General features: G+C 34.9%; 2 protein-coding genes across 2 annotated transcripts; one reads left to right on the forward strand and one right to left on the reverse strand.

Annotated features, from left to right (window-relative positions):
* The first annotated feature begins 2,546 nt into the window (after positions 1 to 2,546).
* On the forward strand, positions 2,547 to 7,586 carry LOC25501228 (F-box/FBD/LRR-repeat protein At4g26340). The gene is made up of 5 exons (XM_013589942.3): positions 2,547 to 3,202; positions 4,255 to 4,711; positions 4,807 to 4,971; positions 5,052 to 5,346; positions 7,240 to 7,586. The coding sequence occupies exons 1-4, from the start codon at positions 2,670 to 2,672 to the stop codon at positions 5,328 to 5,330; spliced, it is 1,434 nt and encodes a 477-aa protein (XP_013445396.1). The 5' UTR covers positions 2,547 to 2,669; the 3' UTR covers positions 5,331 to 5,346; positions 7,240 to 7,586.
* A 906-nt stretch (positions 7,587 to 8,492) lies between these two features.
* LOC25501227 (F-box/FBD/LRR-repeat protein At5g56420) lies at positions 8,493 to 13,615 on the reverse strand. Its single transcript, XM_013589941.3, has 5 exons — positions 13,102 to 13,615; positions 11,519 to 12,002; positions 11,274 to 11,423; positions 10,863 to 11,151; positions 8,493 to 9,010 (listed from the first exon to the last, which is right to left on the reverse strand). The coding sequence occupies exons 1-4, from the start codon at positions 13,563 to 13,565 to the stop codon at positions 10,864 to 10,866; spliced, it is 1,386 nt and encodes a 461-aa protein (XP_013445395.1). The 5' UTR covers positions 13,566 to 13,615; the 3' UTR covers positions 8,493 to 9,010; position 10,863.
* Positions 13,616 to 27,307: the final 13,692 nt, after the last annotated feature.

Below are 27,307 nucleotides of genomic sequence, written 5' to 3' on the forward strand. Positions count from 1 at the left end.
TTATAAACAATAATTTAAGTAAGAGAATTTATCAACACAAAACAACAACAATTCATCACCAACAATGCTTCACATAACTTCAACAACAATTCATCAAACAAAACTTCGCTCAGCAACACGACAACAACGACTCGACAATGCAACAACAACGACTCAACAATGCAACAACAACGACTCGAAAAATGCAATATGCATGTGGTACCATCAGAGCATCAAGCTCTCTTCTCTGATGTCGTAATTTGACTTGACAGGCTAGAGCCCCTTCGCTTAAAATTAACAGAGGATCAAGCTCTCTTCGCTAATGTCATAGTTCAACATGTCAGGCTACAGACCCCTTCGCTTAAAATTAACAGAGCATCAAGCTCTCTTCGCTAATGTCATAGTTTGACATGTCAGGCTACAACCCCTTCGCTTAAAATGATTATGTATTGACACAATCAATGCAGCAACAACAATAACGACTTCGCATTATGACTTCATAATTCATCAATCATGAATAACATCATATTCATCAACATATACATTCATATAATAATTCATCAATCATGAACAACATCATATAACATCATATTCATCGACACATACATTCATATAATAATTCATCAATCATGAGCAACATCATATAACATCATATTCATCAACATATACATTCATATCAATATTAAATCATCCAACAAAGATATTCACGTCAAACCAAGTTAGATCCATCGCAACATAGGTTAAATACTCTTAAACACCTTAATTGAACTCATAGTACACAAGTTTTGAAGTTTGGAGACGATCCATAAGTTTTGGGTTGACTTAGAAACAGTTATGCGGAATTTTCATAAAATTTCACCAAGACCTCCTTGGAGTATTTTCATCATAACTCAAAAACCAAAAATCATTTTCAAGTCAAGCCAAAGCCACTGGAAAACTAACACAGTTATCTAAAATTTTAATGTTTACACCAAAAGCAAATTCAAAGCAGAAAAGGGTGAAAATTGTGAATATTTTCCAGATTTTCCTAACAGAAAATCGGAGGCCGACTTTGACAAATCGGTGGCCGATTTTCGTCGAACCAAAACTGGAAAATCAGCTCAGAAATCGGGGGCCGATTTTGAGCTTTACAACAGTTCAAAAATCAGCTTAACAATGCGTTTTTCACTTAAGAATCACTCTTAAATCACTAGACTCAAACACAAGACTCCCAAATTTGATAGGAAACATCACCTATTGTTATTCTACAACCTGAACATCGATTTTTATATTAATTCATTGGATTACCTACACTTTCAACAATCAAATTGCAATTCAAAACCCCAACTTCTTTTCACAACCCTAACTTCTTTAACATCACAATTATCAAGAACAACAAAATTAAACCATTTTCTAGAATTATATACTTATGATTAAAGAAGGTTAGTCCCACCCTTACCTTAGATTGGTTAAACTCTGAATTCTACAAGCTTTCCCTTCTTCTCACAAAGCTCTTCTCTTCTCTGATTTCTCACTTTCTCCCAAAACTGTTTTTACGTGTTTTGACTCTCTATTTTGTTGTAACCCTAATTCTCTAATGGTCTCATCTATTTATAATCACCAACTGAGTTTGTTTCTCACCTAATCTCTCTCATTATAAACCTACATAATCTTCCTTATTCCAGTTCTGTCCTTATGCCTCATCAATCTAACTTAATTATATTCCCTCACTAATAATGCTCATATTAAGCTACTAATAATTACTAACATATAACACATCCCCATTATTCAAATAAATTATATTAAAAGATACTAAACTCGATAAAATAAATAAATAATAAAATAGGGCGTTACAGTTTGTTGATGTGGATCGATGATGTTGCTGCTGCGAAGGTGAATTTTGTTGTTGCGCTGGTTGTTGTTGCAAATGTGAATCTGTGGTGGTTGTTGTTGTTGTTTCAATCGTTATAGTTACCGGTTGTTTTTCAAAGGTTGTTTTGTTGTTGTGTTGGTTCTTGACGTTGCTCTTTGAGGGTGGTATAAGTGTTCAAGCAGCGGAATATAGGTGGTGAATGTTGTTTTTGTGGTAGCTTGTGACGTTGGTTGAGGTTTTTTTTTTTATGTATGTTTGGGGGAGGGTTTTGGTACAACTTTTGTTTTCGTTTGTATGTTGCTACTCTACGACTCTTAGTCTAGCATTCCTTGTGCTGGTTAGGATTCAATGTGATTTTAATAAATTCCATTTTGACTTCTTAAAAAAATAAATAATATATAAAATATATATAAAATAATAATTTATATAATTTTTAATATAAATTAAGAATATCCTTTTTTATCATTTTATATTTATCAACTACTTAAACCACTAATTTTACCAAACACTTTAATTATCTTATAAGCTATAAGTTATCAGCTATCCACTATAAGCTATCAGTCATCAACTATCAACTATAAGCAATCAACTATCTTATCTATCCACTATTTTTATCAAACCGGACCAAATTAAATCTAAAATGAAAAATGCTTAGATAAGAAGATATATTTTCATACAAATTTAGTATTTTTACGAATTTATCAATTGCTTAAAAAAATGATTAAAAATGGAAGACGGAAAGAACGGAGTTAAAGTAAGTGAGAGTCCCATGGTTTCAGTTACATTCTCTCCATCTCTGGCTTATTAGGTTTTCCCCTGTTAGGTCATTGAAACAGCCATGGAAGAAAGCTCAAAGCGAAGAAAAACAGAAAACGAAAATGAAGACAAAATCGACCGATTAAGCCCTCTACCAGACACACTATTATGTCATATACTATCCTTCCTCCCCACAAAAACCTTCGTCTCTACAATGACCCTCGTCTCACGCAGATACCGTCATCTCTGGAAGCATCTTCAATCATTCAACTTCTACTACGACTATAATCCCATCCTCGGCGCTAACTCCGAAAACTTCAAACGCTTCGCCGTTTTCGTTAACGCTGTGCTCACTCAACGGCATTCCATCGACGTTCGTAAGATGCGTCTCTCTTGTGGCTACTTCAAGTCTCAACCTGAAGACCCACATGCTTACTTGTATGACTCGTGGGTCCGATCCGGTGCCCGGTTTACTGAAATGTCTGTTGATGCTTGGATTCGTATTGCCGCTGGTCCGCTGCTTGAGGAAATGAATCTTGCTCTTTTTACATCTGAGGATCATGGCTTCCGCCTTCCTCTCGCCGTTCTCTCATGTCCTAAGCTACTCTCCTTAAGGTATCTTCTTGTTTTATGTACATTGTCTTATAAATTGTGGTTGAGGCTGACATAACCCCACAAAACCGGCTTGTGATGTGAGGATTGCCCCGACTTATAAACACATTGTCAGGCCATCTCCCCGATGTGGGACTAATATGATATGATAGATTGATAAAATTTCAGACAAAAACTGTTAATTATTATGCCAAAATATATATTTTTTAATTCACCAAATTTAGATTTTTTTAAATTCGTATCTGGCCCAATGTTCGACTAATTGGTATTGCCAAAATATGTTAACACTAAGTTGAAATTATATGATACTAGCGTCAAGTCAAGACAGACATTTTAGTTTATTGCATATTTTATCGCATTTGATTATAAATCTTTTGAGATATAACATGATCAAATTAAGATTTAACTAATATTGATCCTATTGTAGTTGAATTATTCCTACCAGGGGTTTTCTATCATGTGCATATTTGCACAGGTTAAGAAATTTAAAATGGTAAGTTTGTCTTGGAACTTGTACATTTTATATTAAATATATAACTTTTTAATAAATAATTGGTATTTTTCAATAAGAAATTACTACTTTAAGTTGCTTTACCATGTGCAATATTTGCACATGTTAGACAAACCCTTCCAATTATACTGGGATTTAACTTTTTTTATTTTTATTTTTTATAAAAAAGATAAAATTGTAATTACAAAAGTTTAAATGAGTTGTATAATTGGGAGAATGAAAAAGCTAAGACAAATCCGCTTTCCACTTTAAATATTGTTATAGATTATAGATATACTTAGATGATGAGTGACACTACTTTCTAGAAGAATCTATTCTATCTTCTCGTGACGAGTCATTATACTGTTATGTTTCTGTTAGCAAGAATCCGATGTATGATTTGGTTTAGTATACGTAAACAGATGGAAGAAGGGAATAATATACAAGAATATTGAAGAAAGTTTGTTTGTTAGCGTAGCATAGTTATTTCTCTCTTTTGTTGCATGATTTGGTTTCATCTTATTGCACTAAGAAACTTATAATAACATTTATGTAATGTACTCAGTCTCTGCGGTGAAATTGTTGTGGAATTAGCACAATCTTCGGCAATTTCTTTGCCTTCATTAAAGACGCTGAAACTAGACATTGGTAATGTGGATGTGAATTCTGTGGATATCCTTCTCTCAAGCTGCCCAATCTTAGAAACCCTGGAACTTGCCTTTTCTCCTATATCTCTGGCCAAGCTTCGTGTTCCATCTACCTTGAAGAGTTTGAAACTCACTGTTGAAAATGACATTGGAGCTTGCCTTGAGATTGATGCACCCGATCTCAAATACCTTAGCCTCACCAGAATTACATTTGCCAATGATGCTGCGGTTGGGAACTTGCACAACGTGAAAGAAGCATATCTTGATGTATTTTCCACTCCTGAAAATGAAAATGAATCGGTTGACCCTTTACTCATTCTCCTCCAAGCTCTCACTGGAATTAAACGTCTAGTATTGCGATGTTATACAGCAAAGGTGAGTGAAATTTTCTTTATCTAAATGTTTTCATTATATATTTTGTAGTTTTGTGCTAATATTACTTACTGTTGTTGTCGTGTACGTGCAAGAAGACACTGGTAGATGGTCAACCTATTATAAATTTTTCGAATATACATTTTCCGGAATTTCACCATTTACTACATCTAGAGCTCATTCTTCCCACTTTCGACACTTTTCTGTACGGTGTACTTCAGAAATGTCCTATGCTTCAAGCTCTTATAATTCAAAACGACAAGGTTTGTGAACTAAAGATTTGGTATGTGCATGTGTGGTTTTTTTTTTCCATCTTAGGTGAGTTGTCCCTGTTTGCCTGCAGGATACATCACCAAATGAAAGTGACTTGGAGGTGAAGCCTAGTACTGTCCCTAACTGTCTCGTGTCTCACTTGTCCTATATGCACATTAAAGGGTATCAAGGAGATTCTAGTGAGATGGAATTCGCTAGCTATGTTTTGCAAAATGGACTTGTTTTAAAGAAAATGATTATTTCTGGTGTTTTGTTGGACCAAAAGAAGAAGTGGGAGAAGTACCGTTGTCTTAGCAAATTTTCTAATATGCCGAGGGGATCTGCTGTCTGCCAAGTTACATTTGACTGAGCTATATCTACTCAAGGTGATAATTCCTCCATCTTTGTTATATGTTGGCTTATTGAATTAAAGAGGATTTGTAGTCTGCACAATCATCTGTCCTTTCTTTTCTTTTCTTTTTATGATTGCACCACATTTTCAACTATGTTGGATTTTGGTGGAATTGCAATCCATACTCCCTTCCCTAGGTACATAAATTTTCAACCACGTTATATTCTCATCATAAAACCTAATTTGGACTGGCCTCTATATGATAAACCTAATCATTTTAATTTTGCCGTTGTAGCTGTGTTTGTTTTAATATCTTATGGTTACATGCTTACTAAAGTTGAATCGAGAACTTTTAAATTTCATGCAACTTACTGTAAATTAACTTGGTTATTTTCCACTGCATGTTCTTGTTAATGTTATTATTAGTAATAAGTAATACTATTAAATCTTTGTTTTTTGAGGGCACTAGTGTTTACTTTTTAGAATGCTCTGCACAACCTTTTTATGAAATCCTATATTCTTTTATAATATGATTATCAATTTTGTATTCATGATTCAATCTTCTGGGAAATCTAAAATAAAGAGAAAATATTATGATCTCGTTTTACAATTTTTTTTCTAGTTTTGAAAAATACAAAAGTAGGCCACTTTTCTGTTGCTTTTGAGTTTTGACTCAGTTCAACTATGGCAGTGATTTCATCTTATGAGAATAGAGTAAATATTTTATGTACATTGATCAACCGAGAATTATAATTCATTGATCAACCGAGAATTATAATGTATTTTGATATGTCATGTGTCAGATTAGTTGTTTTAACCATGTTTATTTTTTCTACAAATTTATTTCATTTTGGAAGTTATGTTATGATGTTGCAGCGTTTGACTTAATCTTACTGATAGTGACCTAAAGCAGTTTTGACAAATGTATTGATTTACATGGCAAAATTATATTTTAAATAATGCACACAAGTTATAATATGAATCTATGATGCATGCTACAAAATTATTGTCAAAATATCTGTTCAGAGGAAAGAAATTAAAACAGGGACTGATGGACGAAATTGAAAGAATTACACTCTTGACCCTGTCCCCTCACTCTCCTTATAAACTGCCTCCAATTAGTTAGCAGTCACTAACATGAGTCACCAAGAGGTTGGCATCCTCCGTGTCTCTCCCATTTTCTCCTACCATCATCGACTTTAGTAGTATGGGAACATTTTCTGTCACTTACATAGAGATACCCCAAATTCATGTTACAGAAGCTTCTGTTTTGCACAAGAGAATCATTTCTTAATTAATTTAATTTAAATTTGTCAGGATTTTAGTGAAAATTTTTCCCTCTTGAAATACACAGTATTGCTTAGAATGTGCATAAGCTCTAGTAGAAATATTAGTGTCCGAGGTTGATGGAAACAACAAATTTGACCTTTTCCCCTGTTTTACATTTATCATTTTTCAATTGCTTAATGTTCTCTTTCTCTGTAAATTTCTGTTTAAATTCTCTTTCTCTGTAAATTTCTGTTTAGAGCTTTTGAATGCTAATAATCTCATTGTCATCTATATTATGCAGCCGCTAGCTTTTGTTGTATGTGTAATCGACAATTTCTAAGAAATTGTGTACAAAGTTCAACCATCTAGATGTTGTGTTCAATTTCGAAATTGTCCGAGAGCTTTTGTTTCTGATTTGGGTGCTGAAAAATTGTTTTTAAGTTTTTGTTTTTTAAAAGAAAAGACCTACATTTTTTTTTCATTAATAGGGCAATTGTTGTCCTTTTGTTTTTCAACTAAAATTTTGCCATTCTCCTAATGCTATATGACATGATTTGTTAAACCTGAGTGTGCTTATTGTTTTGTCGATTAACCCTGTCTATGTCTATGTCTATGGATTGAAATTATGTGAATGACTGATGATAAATTTCTGTTGCAGGCTAAAGCCGTTTGCAGATTTGGCATTTGCAAATTATCGTTATTGCTTATCGACTTCCTAGCTCGTTACTTAATGGAATTTGAAACTTGAAACTTTTTGGGATTTATGTTTTGGCACTGTGCTTATGCATTTTGCATTTTATTTCATTCTAGTCTCTTGCAACTACTTGCTTAAGTTTATGTCGTTTTGTGTAGAACAAAACTAAGTCAATGGAAATTGTTTAATGGCTTTCCAAACACTACAACTCAGTTTTGGTATTTGATCACATTAATTGCTTAAGATTGTGGATGCTTAGTGAAATTATTTTGCTATTTTGAGGCGCAAACAATATATTTTGATCGCATGAATTTGATTTCCTTTACTTATCCGTGTTCATTGCAATCTCCTTTGATATTTAACTTGGTTGTCAAAGAAAAAGAAATATATACCAGTGTGTTTTGTCTAATGTGCACGGTCAATTACTCTTGCACCATGCACAATAATTTTTTACTATTTTTTTTAGTCTGTCTCATTTGTGTATCCTAGATTTGACCATTTTGATAACGAGCGTGGTGATAATATGAATGTCAATAATGATAATCTTGAACGCAAGGCAGCACCGCCCGATTCAAACGGTTGGATCGGGAACAAGACATGTGTCCTATCTGTTTGGTCATGAAAACCGTCTTCATGTAAAATTGGAGAGAAAACCAGACAAAATTGGGGGAACCTACGGTTGAGCTGGTTTAAGAGGTTGAACCAGAATTTTCTGCTAAAACGAACCAATAGTAGCAACAATTATTCTCTACAATGGTGATGTTGGAACAGAGAAACACATTGAAAAAGAACATAGAAAGACAGAAGAGACTTAATATACACCAATAGCGAATAACAGATCTGGGAAATTGGTTTGATATAAAAGCAGATTGTATTTGTGTTGAAACTGAAATAAGATACCGGTGTAAGTAAAACACCAGTGAGTAAGGTCAACGTTAGGTTATTTACCTTCAGGCTATCAAAACTTTTTTTCAAGAAATTTTTATCAAAGTTGTTCTATACTTTTACTTCTAGTAGTAATAACTTTTATTCAAAAAGAATACTACAATCTTACTTTCTTTTTCTATTAAAAAAGACTTGGTATTTCATTTTACTGAACGTGTTTAAATGATACTACATAGCAATGTTTTTTCTCTTGCCCAAAATAATTTCTGACGGAAATAATTTTTATAATGCATTCAATATATAATTTCTGAGCAATTAAACTTGTGTGTGTGTGAAATCAACTCAAAACAAATATTAATAGTAAAATCAACATTATTAATCTTAAGTATTCATGTAAAGAATTGCAATCAATACCATGAAGAGACTTTGTAAAGGAAATCAAATTCTTGTGATCAAATTATGCAACAACCTCTTTGCGACTCAAAATCTTAGGACCATTACTTAGTAGCATCCATAACTTTTCAAAGTCCGAAAAAATCCTACTATAAGCCACAGATATAACTGACTAATTTATCTCAATTACCAGCAAGAGTTGATATTGAGCTGTGACATTACTGAGTTGTAATTACGGACAGCAAGTGACTCCAAATCTCATATTTAGGTGATAAGGTTTTTCAACGACTTTCCTCTAAAGCCAGTTAGCCATGTCCTGATATTAGCCAATTAAAAAAACATGCTAACTGAAATGAAATTTATATGTTTGCTCTCGATGTCATCTTCAAATGGTGCCTCAAGCATCTGAGCAAACATGATTTCTGCCAGCTTCAGAACCCGACATTCCAAACATGCACTGCCAAACATTTAGCCGAAAAAGTTATTCAAAGTCCACAAAGTTTACTACAAACAAGATTATAAAAATCTGCAAATGCCTATACTATACCGCTATAATGTGATACAAATATTTACAAATAGTAAGTCGCATCAGTTCAATCCATAGGCATAATCAGGATTTACAACTCATAACATATAGTATTATACAATAATAATTTAAATCTGTCAAGTTATCTAATAGCCAAGAAAAGGCAAGTCGTAAATGGCAGCAGCATACAACAGATTATTAGAGCTTTGGCACGACCTTAGTCAGAAAATACAATAGATAACAATTGTCTAACAAAAAGTGGGCCTTTTCTGCAGCAAAAGAAGTTTCTTTTTCTTGTTCCCATAAACTTTGAAAAAAGTGTCTAACACAGACGAATATGAAATGAAACAAAACATATACTATATACTTGTGTAAAATTTGTTCACAAAATTTGCAATAATTGGTTAACATCAAAATTAATTGATTATGTGACATTCTCAGCAATCAAAAACATTAAACAGTAGTACAAATTGAAGAAGTACAATATTAAACAATTGATAACAAAACTTGGCGGATGGATGCCTACAAAGCATGCAACACATTGACAAAAGGAGGAAGGAGGAAGGGAGCCGAAAATATCAAATGTATGGTTTATATAAACCTGCTAAAGCAAGAAATTTAACAAGAGCTCAGGCACATTCTAAGCATTACTGTGCATTTCAAAGGAATAAGTATTCTCTAAAAATCCCAACAAATGCAAATGACATAAATTTATACATCCCTTATCAAGCAAAAACAAAATATGCTTTCATATTAGAGTCGGTATCTCTATAGTAAGTCTTGATCTATGCTAAAAACAACATAATATAATTTAATTTCTGAAATTCATTTGTAGAATAAAATATGGTTGAATGGAACCTAACCTACTAAAGTCGCTTAACAATCAGAACTAGTTTACAAAAATGGTCAAAAAAAGTTAGCGAGGAAATGTTTAATTGATACATGAAGATTAAAAGTTTAAATATATCCACCAGACAGGTGGCTTATTTTCATCAATGTATGTAATTGTACAACTTGACAATATTTTCTCAGGCTTTATAGAAGATCAATCAAGTTCATGAATAGAAAGATCAAAACTAGATTATAACAAAAAGACCGTGCTTCATTGACAGGAGATGTGGGTTCATAAAAGTGAACACCATTGCCCCAAATAACCAATGATTTAGTAATTGGTAGCAATAACAACAAGATTATCCAGCACAATATTACTAAGTTGCAATAAGTGGCATAAAATACATTAGTTTTTCCATGAATATTAGTGAACAGGTTAATCTCCACACTCCTGAAAAGCTTGAAATCCTTAAACATGAATAGTAATAGGGGAAAGACTATAATAATTTAGTTTAGTACAGAACGCCAATTCCAAATAGGATTATAATGAAAATCTAACTAAAACAAACACAAATGGGATATTCTAGGGGTATGATATTACATAGTTCAGCCACAAAATAGTTGAAAATGCGGTGACCATGACATGCATGTAAAAACACAAGGAACTTCCAATTTTAGTGGAAATCGGAGGATGAGGAGAGTATGGGAAAAAGGATGCTAAGAAATTTGAGAGAAATTTTGAAAAGGAACCATATTGAAAAGATACTGAAATGAGACTCAACATTCTATAATTTAGTGAGCTTTTTAGACACCAACTACATCACTAACTATCTAACATAAAAGCTAAGAAACCTATATCATGAAACACTTCTAATCATGCAGACGAAACCCAGTCTTAACCATCATTAATTTAGTACACCACATAAAAAAGAGAGAATGTGAGAGTTTGCACCTTATGAAGACACAGCTGAGTCAAATTTAAGTTGGCATGTGACAGAGCCCCTTGGTATATCAGTTAAGCTTTTGATAGAACAGTTCTTGTTTGATAGGTCCATTGAAGTATCGAAAAAAATGAGCATTGTGTGTAAAACAATTCCGTTACGCAAAATATATTCAGCAAATGCCAGCTCATCTTCAAATCCTTGATATCCTTCTATATGAATATAGGTCAGGTGGGATTCAAGACATTTAGGAACTGATGTTGACTTTGGCTCCCATGTTCTTGAAGGTGACAGTTCATCCTAGAAGCAACAAGCCACACAATGACTCAATTATATTTGCACGTCTATAGATACATAATACATACATGCATACATAGACAGAACCAAAAATTGATTTAATTTAACCTGAGAACTCTACAAACCTTGCTACTCTGAATTATGAGAACTTTAAGCATATGGCATTTCTCAAGCACGTTGAGCAGAAGATTCGTGTTGAAGCAGGGAATAATGAACTTTAGATGGTGCAAATTGCAAAATTCTGGATAATTTAGAATGGGGCTGCGAAGCGGCTTCTGCTTGTACATGATAACAACAAGTGATGGCCCAATATTAGTACAAAACTACATATATATAGAAATTCGTATAAACCATAATAGTAAAACTTCACCTTTGATGTCGAATGACGCAGAAGTAGATGTAAATCACCATCTAGATCTCGGAGGTATTTGAGCATAGGGTCGATAAATTCACTTTCACACAAGGAAAAAAAATCAAGATATGCTTCCTCCATGCTCTGCAAGTTGCCAATGATGCCAAATGTGGGTTTGATGTTGCAACCACCGTACTCTATACCAAGCCCATCAGAATCTATTTCAAGGCACGTCCATGAGAATTTCACATCAGTTAATTTCAACCTCTTGGCAGAAGGTGGAACGGGAACTCTGGTCAAGAAATAGGGAGAAAAGTAGGTATCTAGAGTTTCGAGTACGGGGCAGCCAGAGAGAAAGACAAGTATTGAATCCGTAAGGTGTTTGCCGAAATCCTCAATGTCAATGTTGTGTTCCAATATGCTGAATTCGACTTTCAACATCTTTAATGATGGAAAATGAATCGCAGAAGGTTGAAATTTTAAATGGATCAAACCAAAAAGACTGCAATGTTGTCAAAAGACAGGTTGGTTACAAAGCATTATATATATATATATATATATATATATATATATATATATATATATTACTTTACAAGTTAAAAATATAAAGAGAACAAGAAATGAAATCATGAAAGTGAACTTTGACATATCACCTAAAAGTCTAAAACTTCATAAAAATTAATTTTTGGATATCATTTTCTTTATGGTGCATATATTTGGATATTGATTTTATAGGTTATTCCAAGTTTTCATTTCCATCTTTAAAACATGACAATGCTGCCAATTTCATATGATTAAAGCTTAATTTGAAAAAGATACATTTTTTTATACATCTTAGTAATTTCAATTTTAAACTTGATATCCGGACCAAGGACCACGTCTAATCTGCAGACCAACTCAACCATCCACTACTAGATCCAATCAAAGCCAAATAAAGCCAAAGCAAAGTTGTATATGGACTAACCCAACACAAAAATTGTTGGCACTGTGGATTCGAACTTTGAGATATAGAGAGTAGCACACTCATAGGTCCCAAACCCTAACCCTTAATCCCCTATAAAAAAATAAAATACTCAAACACCAGGGGTTATACAGTTTCACTTCTAGAGGGGCCAAAGTTGATTTAAAGGTGTAAAATTGATTTGTTTGGTTGCTTTCTAGTAGAGTTGATTTTGCCTCCAAATTTATTTATTTTTTTGAAAACTCGGCATCTGATCTAAGAACCGGCTAATTTGAGGGGACCAATCCCACCGCCCACTTGCGGTGCCCTATTTAAAGCCAAAACAAAGCTTTGTATGGACTTGCCCGCTGAAATTGGCACCAGAAGAAATCGAATTTGAGAGGAGCAAACTCCAAGATCCCAAGCTAATCAGTAAGTCAAAACCCCAACTGGTTTTTTTGCCTCCAAAATTGATTATATTCAAAGATTCTAGAATCGATTTATAGTTAAACTAGCTTTTACATGTATCTAAACACAACTCTCTTTTAGTCGGAATTTAACAAAATCAATTCACTCAAAATCAATTCTTGTCACACAAAACAAAACTTACACTTAGTTTAACTTGTAACAACTTACGATGAAAGCATGAAATTAGGGTTACCTGAGGGAAACGAGATTGGTGCAATTCAAGAGGGAAGGAGGGAGATAAACCATATCATCCCCATGGCAGTTGGTAATGTTGAGAGACAGATCTTCAAGGTGGGGACCAATGGCAGCACGGACCCACATGTAGACACATTCTCCGGGAAAACTGTAAACATCGGAGGTGCAGCAGGTGAGATGAAATTTTCGAATGTGGCGAGATTTACGGAGGGATAGCACAGAGCTCACAAAAAATGCAAACTTTCTGAACTTTTTGGGATTCCTGCAGTTACAGTTGGACTTGTCATCGAAGACGAAGACGTTTAGATGCTCCCAAAGGTGGCGCCAACGGCGGGAAACGAGACTGGTCGTCATGACGGAGGTTTTGGTAGGAAGGAATGATAGGATGTGGCATAGGAGTGAGTCTGGTAAACTACTCATCCTATCGATGACATCGGCGTTGTTTTCTTCTTCTTCCGCCATCGCCGTTTGGGTCACTCCAATTTCACACACTAACTTCAGATTGACTTATACCAAAACCTCATTTTCCACGTTTTATTCTAGTCAAATTACGCCGCGTTCATGCATGGACGGAAAATTTGGTTTTTTTTTTTTTTTTTTTTTGCTTAATTGTACTTTTGACTCTATTTTTTCAAAAGTTGCAATTTTGACTCTCTAACTAATTAAAATACAAAACAGCCCCCTATGTATTGGATATTTGACAGATTTGGCTCCCAAAGCCACTTTTGACTTAGTTTTTGCTGACGTGACATCCACATCCATCCTTTAAGTGAGGTGTCACGTGTCAACCATTGTGGCATTGATGTGAAGCGAAAGAATTCATGTTTAATTGATCAATTCATGTTTAATTGAAGCGAAAGATATGAAGATTTTTCTCCTTCTTCTGTGTCTCATCATTCCTCTATAATCTTACACGTTCATGCTTGTTACCCTTTATTTCTTTGTTCTTCTCTTTTTCAATTGTCTTGTCTCTCTAGTAAGAATTTTCTTACTTTAGGGTAGTTATTCCCTTTGTTTGCACTTTTGGTGAGCGCTTTCTGCAAGAAAAAAATTCTCTTGAGTTTATTATATATCACTTTTTGGTGGTTTCGTTTTCTTATTCCTTTCGGTTTTTCTTTGTTTTCTTCTTTATACATTCCCCTTCTTGTTTTTGGCTTTTCTTCCCTATCATTGTCTTGATCTATCAACTTTGGCAACAACCCATGGAAAAAGTCATGATATCAATCAATAAACAACCATTAATGCTCCCAACACAAACAATATCCAACACCCTCGAAGGATCCAAGAGATGTCCATTTAAACTCATGTTCCTTGCAACATCAAAAAGTGTAAAGATGAATCGCATCAATTGACACTCTTTTCTAGTATGAAAATCAAGAAACTTGTCTAAATTAAGAAAGTAACAATATGGGCAGAGAAAATCACATCTCTGAGGAATATCTCTTTTTCATGTCTCAAGAAGACCATGTCCATGCAGAAATCAAACAATGTCAGAATAGCTTATTTGATAAAAAAAATTAAAATGTTTTCACTAGTAGAATTGTGACATGAGCAATAAGGGTTACTCATTCAAACAATGTAAACAATACAAACTAATATTGAACAAGCAATTTAATATTGATTCAATGTATCACAATCAAATATTTTACACTTAATTACAGGCCATAATCAATCTCAAATCAAACTTACACCTTAAACAAGAAGTCACTACCAATGAAAATCATAAAGATTTATTCATTTATGAGCGAGTTAATTCCATTTATGAAAAGTAATTAAATTACAATAAAAAACACAAAATCCTTCAAAGAAAAAGAAGTTTTAATGCATTCAATCACTTAATGTAACACCCTAAACTTTAAAAGTGATCAATTACGTTAATGATACGACATATCAAGAATTTAGATGTTACATCTTCAATAAATCACCAAACATTCATAAATAATAGCTTCTTTCAAAACATCGCAGCAGAATAAAACATCATAACATCAACACCTAAATAAAATATCTCAACAGTCATCCAACATAAATAAGTTTTCAAGTAGACATATCTAAATATCATAATACATCACTAATATAAATTTTCATCTCAACAACTAAATCATGAAAATAACAAATAGTCAGACTCAAAACATAAAGATGTCTTAATCAGAGCCGACACACTGGACTCCGAAAAGCGTTAAACGAGGTAGCTCCAAGCTATCCTCAAGCAACTCACCAAAGCAATCTATTCCTGCACACCGTCCACCCATCCATACGGATAAGGAAGGTGTAACACCCCGTTTTCCCAACATAAAAATTTCAGATAAATAACCAGAGTAATCCACATAAACGGAATGTCACACTTCTTTTCTTAAAAATCATAAACGGAATAAATAACTATTTATCCTTCAAATTCAATAACATAATATTTAATACTTCGCAACAGAATTATTCAACATTTAAAAACAGTCTTTGGCGTGAAGGCCTCTTCATAAGAATCTCATAAAATCCAATCAACAACTTATTCATGAAAATTCATAAAGTAATACGTAAGGAATAGAAAAGCAATAACAAAGTTCTCATCCCGTTACATATCAGAGCACCTAAGACACACGTGAGAGATAGTCCACTCACGACAGCAACTAACAGCAACTTATTCTCGATCACCTGCAAGTTACCCATATGAAGGGCAATCTTTCCAAGCAGAAGGGGTGAGATTTCACAAACAATAATATTAAGCATATAATTCATCAATTATATTTAACAACATAATCATCATCAACACATCATAATAATAATTCTTCATTAAACACTTCATTGAAACATAACAACTTAACAACTCATGGACACAACTTATCAACTTAACAACTTGACTCGACAATGCGACTTCGACTTGACTATGCAACTTAATCCTCTTAATCATGCATGTGGTACCAATCCAGGGCATCAAGCCCTCAACTTATTTGAGCATAAATATACTCCCAGGGCATCAAGCCCTCAACTTAATTGAGCAAAGGCTCCAGGGCATCAAGTCCTCAACGTGTTGAGCAAAGGCTCCAGGGCATCAAGCCCCCAACATGGATGAGTATGCATGGACTCAACAACTTACATCTTAGAAAACATCGACATCTTATATGACTCCAATAATTTGGAACAACATCTTACATCTTAGACCGACTCATGCAGCTTAATTAACATACAACAGCAACATAGGCAGCACATAAATATCTCAAGATATAACAATATCAAATGATAACCAACAACAACATAAACATCTTATATAATTCACATAATGCATATACAAATATGTCATATTACTAACAACATCAAATCATATTATATCAGATTCACTGAACATCAACAATTATATAATCAACCTCCATTCCTACCCCAAGGGTCATCTCATAACCTCACGTGCGACAAGGATCGCAAGAACCCTAAACAAGGCTGTTTGACACTGTGCAGCTCGCGAGGCGAGCCACTCTACTCGCTATGGCGAGTTCAGAAAAAGGCAGCTCGCCTTGGCGAACAAGCTACTCACCTTGGCGAACAGAAACTGGGTGCTCTCAGGAATTTGACATTTTTCACCCAAAAATCCCGTTTTTAATTTCCCCATGTTCAATTTCAATCTAAAAACTTGCCTAATCATTCTTATACATGTTCAGGCACCCAAAACCATCTAAAGTTCGACTAAAGGAGTTGAATCACAAAATCAGGTTTCCTCTCAGGTCAACTCGCTATGGCGAGTGAATTGCTCGCTATGGCGAGCTACAAGGTATAACTCGCGAGGTGAAGGGAATTGCTCGCGAGGCGAGCGATGAAGTTCATCACTCGCGAGGTGAGGATCATCACTCGCCAGGGCGAGCGATGAATGTCAGCTCGGGCAGAATGCAGTTTTTCATGAAAATGCATCAAATCACATGGTTCTAAGCTTAAAACTGATTCTAAACATCACCCTATGGATTATCTAAGGTCTGCACACACTTTCTACATAAATTCTACAAGTTTCCATCATCTAATCCTCAATTATCACTCTTAACCTTAATCTCCAATTCTCAAAAAGTAACCCTAAAACATGTTAAATCTAATCATCAGAATCATAGGCTTAAGAAGATTGAATGTTAGTCCCACCCTTACCTTAAGAAAATCGATCAGCAGCTCTCTCTTGGTTCTTCTCTCCTCTTGTTCTCCTTTTTCTCCAAAACTGATTTTACGTGAAAACTTTCTAAATCTATTTTCTCCTATTTATCTCTTCCCATCTATTTTATCTTATTTCCTCTTTTTCCCACAAAATTCTCTAAATTCTCAAAACAACCCCTCATCTCAATATTTATTTTATTTTCAAATCTTATTCTATTAAATAATAAAATAAGACCTCTCAAATAAAATAACACACATCACATAATCATTTAAATCACATCAATCATATAAATCATCTAAATAGACTCTAAACTTTATAAAAATAATCAAATAATTAAAGAGGGCGTTACAGAAGGCGGTCAACCAAACGATCGTTGGGGTTAGTTCATAATTCACAATTAAACATGATCAAACGAAAATAAATAATACAATTAATTTCAGTTGATTAAGCAACTCAACAACCTCAATATTCCACAAATATACGAATATAAAATATTCACCACACATTCTTATATATTCACAGATTCACCAAATTTCACAAAGCATACAATCCAACAAGTACAAATCAACCATACAAATGTTCACCAAGCACATAACAATTATGACACATGTCAAAATATGCAATGCGCCTAAACACAACTTCTATATGCATGTAGAACCGAATCATCGTCAAGGTCGTCACATCAAAATAGTATCATATCCATCGCCTCTGAACATCACCTCTAAATACTTACGAATGCATGAACATATGACACAATTATGCATACGTTCATACAACAACTCACCAACATAACACTGACGCCTTTCATACATGTAAAAGTACCAATATGTCATCACCAAATAGCATGTAAAAATACAAATCACCAACACTAAAATCATCATCAACAACATTCACCTTAAGGTATCCTACCATACAACATTAGTTTGAAAAAGTTCGGCTAAGTTTATGAAAACTAGCATTTTTCGATAAATTATACAAAACCAAAGTAAATGAATTCAATTGCCTCAACCGAGTATACTCACCAATCACATATAAGTGCAGTAGCTTGTACACATACGTTTCATAGGCTAAAGCCGACAATTACTCAAAATTCTCAAGTTCGTATCGTTTTTTTTTTCTTCTGTTTTTCAAAGCAAAACCAAGTTAAAATCCATGAATCTCATCCAAAATATTTTTACAAATCATAACAATACTAAACAACCCTAGTCCTACACTTTTCTCTTGATAAAATGAGTTTACGGAAATTTCATGTTCTTAGACTATTTTCGAAAAGTTATGATATGATTTGTAACGCCCGTTTTAATTTATTTAATTATTAAGATGAGTTTAGAATATATTTATATGATTTGTGTGATTTTAGATGATTTATATGATTTGTGTGATTTTAGATAATTTATATGATTGATGTGATTTATTTGATTTTATGAGAAGTTGTGACTTATTTTATTGTTTAATAAAATAAGATTTGAAAATAAAATAAATATTGAGTTGAGGGGTTGTTTTGAGAGTTTAGAGAGTTGGGGGAGAAAGAAGAATAAGATAAAATAGATAGAGGAGATATAAATAGAAGAGAACTAGTTTAGAAAATTAGTACGTACGATCAGTTTTTGGAGAAAAGGGAGAAAAAGCCAAGAGAAGAGAAAGAGACCAAGAGAGCTGTGATTTTCAATTCTAAGGTAAGGGTGAGACTAGCATTCAATTCTATTAATCTATATAATTCTGATGATTGTATTTAGCAAGTGTAGGATTGAATTAGAGAAGTTGGAGAATTAGGGTTAAGGTGAGAATTTGAGGGTTAATTGATGTAGAATGGTTAGATTGATGTAGAAACTGTTTACAGACCTTAGATAATCCATAGAATGATTACAGAAATTAGTTTTGAGGTTTAAACCATGTGAATAGGTGAATTTTCGTGAAAACTGCACTTCTGCCCGAGCCAACATTCATCGCTCGCCTCCCGAGTGATGATCCTCGCCATAGCGAGTGATGAACTTCATCGCTCACCTCGCGAGTCATACCCTGCAGCTCGCCATAGCGAGCAGTTCACTCGCCACAGCGAGTGTGACCAGTGAGTCAACATGATTTTGTAGTTTTGACCCTTGAGTTGAACTTTAGATGATTTTGAGTGCCTGAACATGTATAATAATGATTAGGTAAGTTTTTAGATTGAGATTGAACCTGAGAAAGTTTAAAAATGGATTTTTGGATGAAAAATGTCAAATTCCTGAGAGCACCCAGTTTCTGGTTCGCCAAGGCGAGTTGCTTACTCGCCAAGGCGAGTTGCTTACTCGCCAAGGCGAATGCCTTGTTCCTAAACTCGCCATAGCGAGTAGAGGCTCTCGCCTCGCGAGCTCATGAGAGACAGAACACCTTGTTAGGTTTATTGTGACCTTTGTCACACGAGTTGATGTGAGTTGATCTTGGAGGTAAGAAACTAAGTTGTTTATCTTGATGTTGATGTTTCGGTAAGACTGATGTATATGATTTGATGTTGTTTATAATGTGATATAATTGTATATACATTACTTGAATTATATATGAATGTTTGAGATGTTGATGACTTGCATTTGATATTGTTATATCATGCTATTTTACATACTGCCTATGTTGCTGTTTGTTTATTAACTAAGTTGCATGAGTCGGTCTAAGATGAAAGAAGATGTTCCAAATTATTGGATTTATATAAGAGGTCGTTGTTTCTAAGATGCTGAGTTGTTGAGTCCATGCATTCGCATTCATTGTTGGGGGCTTGATGCCCTGGAGCCTTTGCTCACCACGTTGGGGGCTTGATGCCCTGGAGCTTTAGCTCAACTAAGTTGAGGGTTTGATGCCCTGGAAGTATATTAATACTTATTACGTTGAGGGCTTGATGCCCTGGATTGGTACCACATGCATATAAGATGTTTAAGTTGCATTGTAACACCCCGTTTTCCCAACATAAAAATTTCATAAATTAATCAGAGTAAAACACCTTAAACGGAATGTTACACCTTTTTTCTTAAAAATCACAAATGGAATAATTAAATAATTATCCTTCAAATTTCAACAACGTAATAATTAAAACTTTGCAGCGGAATTAATTCAACGACAATAAAAGCTTCAACAACATGTTCCAAAATTGATACATAAAGGAATGATAAACTTAGCAACAATTTCCCATCCCGTTACGTATCAGAGCCCTAAGACACTTGAGCCACCACTCCTACTAATCTTTATTACCTGCAAGTTACCCATACGAAGGGCAACATTTTCAAGCAGAAGGGGTGAGATTTCACAAACAATAATAATAAGCATATAATTCATCAAATGCATCTAACAACTTAAACTCCATCAATTAGTAATAATAATTCTTTTAACGACTCCTAAACCATATCACGTACTCATCATATCAACAGTTATAACTCGATATCATAAACAACATCATAACAACATCATTTAACATCATAATCAACATCTTAATCATAATCATATAACATCATACTCATAGTTTGTATACAACATAACAACTTCATAATCAATGACATAAACAACGTAACAACATCATATTCATAGTTCATATACAACATAACAACTTCATAATCAATGACATAAACAACGTAACAACATCATATTTATAGTTTATATACAACATAACAACATCATTAATTCGTATTAACATTCTCCACAAAGCATCTCATTAACATCACATGGATAGAAGAAAACTTAACATAACCCTCATCCTACTCATCAACATAAACAACGTAAGAGTACACCACCTCTTACAGACAACAACAAAGTAAGAGTGCACCACCTCTTAGAAAAACGACAAGTAAGAGTACACCACCTCTTATACAGACGACACGTAAGAGTACACCACCTCTTATAAAAACGACAGGTAAGAGTACAACACCTCTTATAAAACACCTGACATAAACAATCACCAACAACGGCTACAACTACGACTTCAACAACAACACCAACGATGATGACAACATCGACAATTTGCATAACATACTTATGACTTATTCAGCAACATACAACCCAACAACGCTTACAACTTAAACCAACATTTACATCTTAGTTAAGATTCTACAGCAACACTAGTAGCACATAGACATCTCAAAATATGACATTACCAAATGATAGTCAACACTACTTAAACATCATACAAAATCCACATATTGAATTTGCAAATTTACCATAACATTAACAACCTCAACCATCTTTTATCAGACTCACTGAACATTAACAACATTTTAATAAACCTTCATTCCTAACCCAAGGATCAACTCACAACATGGGTTAAATACTCTTAAACATCTTAATTGAACTCATAGTACTTCTAGTTTTTAGTCCTGGAATTATCCCATAAGTTTTGGATTAACTTGGAAACGGTTTTGCTGAATTTTCATAAGATTTCACTAAGACCTACTTGGAGTATTTTCATCATATCTCAAAAAATAAAAATAATTTTCAAGTCAAACCAAAGCCATTGGAAAGCTAACAAAATTATCTACAACTTTCATGTTTACACCAAAGGCCAATTCAAAACAGAAACGTGTGAAAATGACGCAAGAACGTGAAACAGAACGTGCTGTCAGAGAGCTACTCGCCCCGGCGAGTAACTCCACTCGCCATGGCGAGTTATGACAGGTAGCTCTCGGGAAAACTCCATTTTTCACCCCAAAATCCCAATTTTAACTTCCCTATGCCCAAATTTGATCCAAAAACTTGTCTAACCATTTCTATACATGTTAAGGCACTTAGAACCATATAAAACATGACCCAAAACATTAATTTACAAAATCACACTTTTCATAAAAGTTCTCAAGAACAACAAAAGTTCACTTCAAGCTCTATGGTTAAGATTACCAAACGTTTCAATCATCAAAACAACATCTCATAACAAAAACAACAACAATCAGAAGTGAATTCATCAACAACAATATTATACTTCACCAATTTTGAGCAAAAACACAAGTTTACATATATACATAACTTGAGCATGTAAATTTATCATCAACAACTACAATGTTAAACCCTATCATTAAAACGTTAATCCATCACTAACCTACATGATTAACCACTCTTTTCACCGTTCAATTCTATAGTTTCTACACTTTTTCATTCAAAAATCAATAATTAAAACCTAATCCCAATTCCCAAATTTAACCACAACCCCTTGCTAAATCAAAATCAGAATTATACAAACTATAATCATTGAGAGTTAGCCTCACCCTTACCTTGAATTGATGAACAACGCTCTACAAAAATCAGATTCTTCCCTCTTGGCCCTTCTCTTGGTTTTTCTCCCAAAACTTGTTTGTACGTGAAACTGCTTCTCAATTTTTCTAACTCCTAAACTTAACTCCCCTTTTATTTTACTTAACTCACACTTAATTCACTTAATTATTAATTAATCCCCAAAACTCCAATAATTACTAATTCTCACTTATTCTATTAAATAATACAAATAGTCATTTAATAAAATACACTACACCATAAAATCAACATAAATCATCAAAGTGGACTCTAAACTCTATAAAATAATTAAATAATTAAAGAGGGCGTTACATGCATAGTCAAGTTGAAGTCGAATTGTCGAGTCAAAGTTATTAAGTTGCGAAGATGTTAAGTTGTGATTCTTTGTATGAACCGTTAATGAATTGATATATGATATATTATTATCTATGATGATATTATGATGTTCTCATGTTGTTAAATATAATTGTTGAATTATATGTTTAATATTATTGTTTTGTGAAATCTCACCCCTTCTACTTGGAAATGTTGCTCTTCGTATGAGTAACTTGCAGGTGATCGAGAATAGGTTGCTGTTGTTTGCTGTCGCGAGTGGCTATCCCTCACTGAGTCTTTTAGGTGCTCTGATACGTAATGGGATGGGATCTTTTGTGACTATTTTCTATTCCTTACGCATTTGATTTATGATGTTAAATGATTAAGTTGTTAACTGAATTTTATGAGATGTTTTATGAGGCCTTCGTGCCAAGACTTATTTATGTTGATGAATTAAATCCGCTGCGATGTTTTGAATTAATATGTTGAAGGATAAATTGTTATTTATCTCATTTATGATTTTAAGAAGTGTAGCATTCCGTTTATGTATTGATTACTCTGATAATTATTATGAAATTTTTATGTCGGAAAAACGGGGTGTTACACGATTCACAAAATCAAGTTCAATCTAACTCAATTGATGTTTTCACAGGTTTAGAAATCTTAAATACATTTAATTACATCCAAAGAATTAGTTTGGAACCACCCGGATCGACCCCAAATGTCCGGAACACCCAAAACAAGGAATGATGTCACTAAGAAACTCGCTCTAAGAGAGATTCTCGCTCTGAGCGAGATTCTCACTTTGAGCGAGATTCCTCTAGACAGTCTCCCTGATCTGGTTGAACTCTTACGGGTTTACACCATTTTCCACCCAAATTCCCCAATTTTGATAATTTCAACCCCAAATTCGACCCCAAAGGTTATACACTTGATTACAAACATAAAAAGGCATTCAAAACCACAACAAACATCATATTAAAACACCAATTCATCTCAAATTCATCACCTAGTTCATTTTCACCAAAAACCACCATTTCCGGGATGGTGACGCTAATTCCAAATTTTTTCACTCTGTCTTAGCCGCTAGAAGAAGAACTAATTCGTTGTCTTCGATTTCGGTGGCCGGGGTTGTGGTGGAGGGTGTTCAACCTGTTCGTCAAGCTGTGTTTTCTCATTTTAAAAATCATTTTCTTGATCCAAGATTGGAGCGGCCGGGTGTGGGACACCTCCAGTTTCGGAAACTCTCTTATCTTGAAAGGGGCGGGTTGACTAAACCCTTTTCTGAGGATGAAATTAAGGCAGCAGTGTGGGATTGTGAAAGTTTTAAGAGTCCGGGCCCTGATGGGTTCAACTTGGGTTTCTTTAAGTCTTTTTGGCCTGAGATAAAAACAGATTTAGTGCGATTTGTAACCGAATTTCATAGGAATGGAAAATTAGCGAAAGGCATAAATTCTACGTTCATTGCCCTAATTCCTAAAGTTGCAAGTCCACAATCTCTGAATGAGTTTCGGCCTATCTCTTTAGTGGGGAGCATGTATAAAATTCTGGCGAAAATTCTGGCCAACAGGTTGAGGCAGGTTATTGGGAGTGTAGTGTCCGAGGCTCAGTCTGCTTTTGTTAAAAACAGACAAATTCTTGATGGAATTCTGATCGCTAATGAGGTGGTAGATGAGGCTAGGAAACTTAAGAAAGAACTTCTGTTGTTCAAAGTGGATTTTGAAAAGGCGTTTGATTCTGTTGATTGGGGGTATCTTGATGAGGTTATGGGGAGTATGTCGTTTCCGGTAGTGTGGCGTAAGTGGATAAGAGAATGTGTTGGTACCGCTACTGCCTCTGTCCTTGTGAATGGAAGTCCTACTGATGAGTTCCATCTTGAACGGGGATTGCGTCAGGGTGACCCTTTATCTCCTTTTTTATTTTTATTGGCAGCAGAAGGTTTGAATGTGTTGATGAAAGCGTTAGTAGACGGAGGTATGTTTTCGGGGTATAGAGTGGGGCGTGCGGATCCGGTGGTTGTGTCTCATCTACAGTTCGCTGATGATACGCTTCTTATTGGGAATAAAAGCTGGGCTAATGTGCGGGCGCTGAGGGCTGGTCTTGTTCTGTTTGAAGCTATGTCGGGATTGAAAGTTAATTTTCATAAGAGTTCTCTGGTAGGGGTCAATATTAATGATTCGTGGTTGTCAGAAGCGGCATCTGTGTTGGGGTGCAAAGTAGGTAAAATCCCGTTTCTCTATTTGGGGCTCTCGATTGGCGGCGATCCTCGTCGACTTTTGTTTTGGGAACCTGTTGTGAACCGTATTAAATCTAGATTGGCTGGTTGGCAAAGTCGGTTTCTTTCCTTCGGTGGCCGTTTGATTCTTCTAAAGTCTGTCCTGACTGCCCTACCTGTCTATGCACTTTCCTTTTTCAAAGCTCCGTCAGGTATAATCTCTTCCATTGAATCTTTGTTTAATAAATTTTTTTGGGGAGGGGGTGAGGAAAAAAGAAAAATATCCTGGGTTAGGTGGGATACTTTGAGTATGAGGAAGAAGTATGGAGGGCTGGGGGTTAAGAGGTTGAGGGAGTTTAACATTGCTTTGTTGGGTAAATGGTGTTGGAGGTTGTTATTGGAGAGGGATGCTTTGTGGAGAAAGGTGTTAGTGGCTAGGTATGGTGTGGAGGATGGCGGTTTGGAGGATGGGGGCCGGAGTTGTTCTTCGTGGTGGAGGGAGATTGTGAGGATTAGAGATGGGATAGGTGAGGGTGGCGAGGGATGGTTTGGGTCTTGTGTTAGGAGGAGAGTGGGAGATGGGGCAAATACTGATTTTTGGCGTGATTGTTGGTGTGGAGATGTTCCTCTTTGTGTCCGGTTTAGGTGCCTTTTTGACTTGTCTGTTCACAAATCAATCTCAGTTAGGAATATGTTCCTGCTGGGGGTGGATGTGGGCGGGGAGGCGTTGAGGTGGCGTCGGCGGTTGTGGGCTTGGGAGGAGGAGTTGGTAGAGGAGTGTAGGGCTTTGTTACTAACAGTTTCTTTGCAGGAATCAGTGTTAGACAGATGGCTCTGGTTACCTAATCATGATGATGGGTATTCTGTTCGTGGAGTCTATGACATGCTGACATCACAAGAGCAGCCCCAGTTACACCATAATATGGACTTAATTTGGCATAAACAGGTCCCTCTCAAAGTATCTATCCTTGCTTGGCGACTACTGAGGGATCGGTTACCCACAAAACATAATTTGGCAAATCGTGGCATTCTATCTGTGGAGGAACGATTATGCATTGCTGGATGTGGGATTGTCGAAGATGTTACTCATTTGTTTTTGTCTTGTGCAACTTTTGGTGCATTATGGCCGATGGTGCGGCATTGGTTAGGAGTGGTAGGTGTCGACTCTCAATCAACTTCAGATCACTTTGTGCAATTTATTCATTATGCAGGTTGTTCGAGAGGGCGACGGTCTTTCTTCCACTTGATTTGGTTGCTTTGTGTTTCGGTGCTGTGGAATGAAAGGAATGATAGGCTTTTTAGAAATAGACAAAGTACTGTGCCTCAATTACTAGATAAAGTGAAATTAACTTCGTTGTGGTGGTTAAAGGCTAGTAATGTTGTATTTAGTTTTGGCACACATCAGTGGTGGTCGAGCCCTCTTTTATGTCTGGGTATTGACTGATTTGTTTGTAATTTTTGCTTAGACTCTGACATTTTTGTGATTGTTGGGCACATCTTGTGCGATAACAATTGCGGTGTCCGTATTAATATATCTCATTTTTGCCTGTTAAAAAAAAACTAATGGGCTCAAACCCTAGTTGTCTTAATGAGCTCAATATCCTTACAAACTAATTCACCAAGTTACTACACACTTAACCGTCAAAATAAGGAATAATTACCGTCTTTAATAAATTACCGCAACTCGCTAGCAACTTAGTAAAAATAATTATCCCCACTTAAAACACTAAAAATAATTCTCATAACCAAAATATTATTTTACCCTTGCTCACCTAATGACCAAAATACCCCTAAATCTAAAATGACTAAAATACCCCTAAATCTAAAATGACTAAAATACCCTTCTTAAGCCATAATCCACTAATCCTGAATAAAGTACATACAGAGACAATTAATCATACACAAGCACAAATAAACACACATAATAATTAATTAAAATAATTCTAGCGAAAATCGGGTCGTTACACTTAACACATATTGTACTTAAACCTATCAAAATTCATCAAGTAACAAATCAAATTAAGTGGAAGTTAAAAGATAGGGAAAGATAATACACTGGATTTACAGTGGTTCCAATAATCTTCCTCAGTATGAGGTATGTTCTAGACCGAGCAAACGCTCCCATGCCCATATGAATAGGCCCAATCCAAAACAGTTCAAACACAACGTATAGGTCATTCCATAGTTGTCGATGCGGAAATGCAGCACTGCGCAACCAACCCAAAAATTGGAGCAAAGCATGGAGCGACGCAGGCGCTATTTCATGACGCGGACACTAAACTAAAAATTATATTATTAATTAAGGACTAAGAA

The sequence above is a fragment of the Medicago truncatula genome, chromosome 8 (assembly GCF_003473485.1).
Source record: "Medicago truncatula cultivar Jemalong A17 chromosome 8, MtrunA17r5.0-ANR, whole genome shotgun sequence".
Taxonomy (NCBI): Eukaryota; Viridiplantae; Streptophyta; class Magnoliopsida; order Fabales; family Fabaceae; genus Medicago; species Medicago truncatula.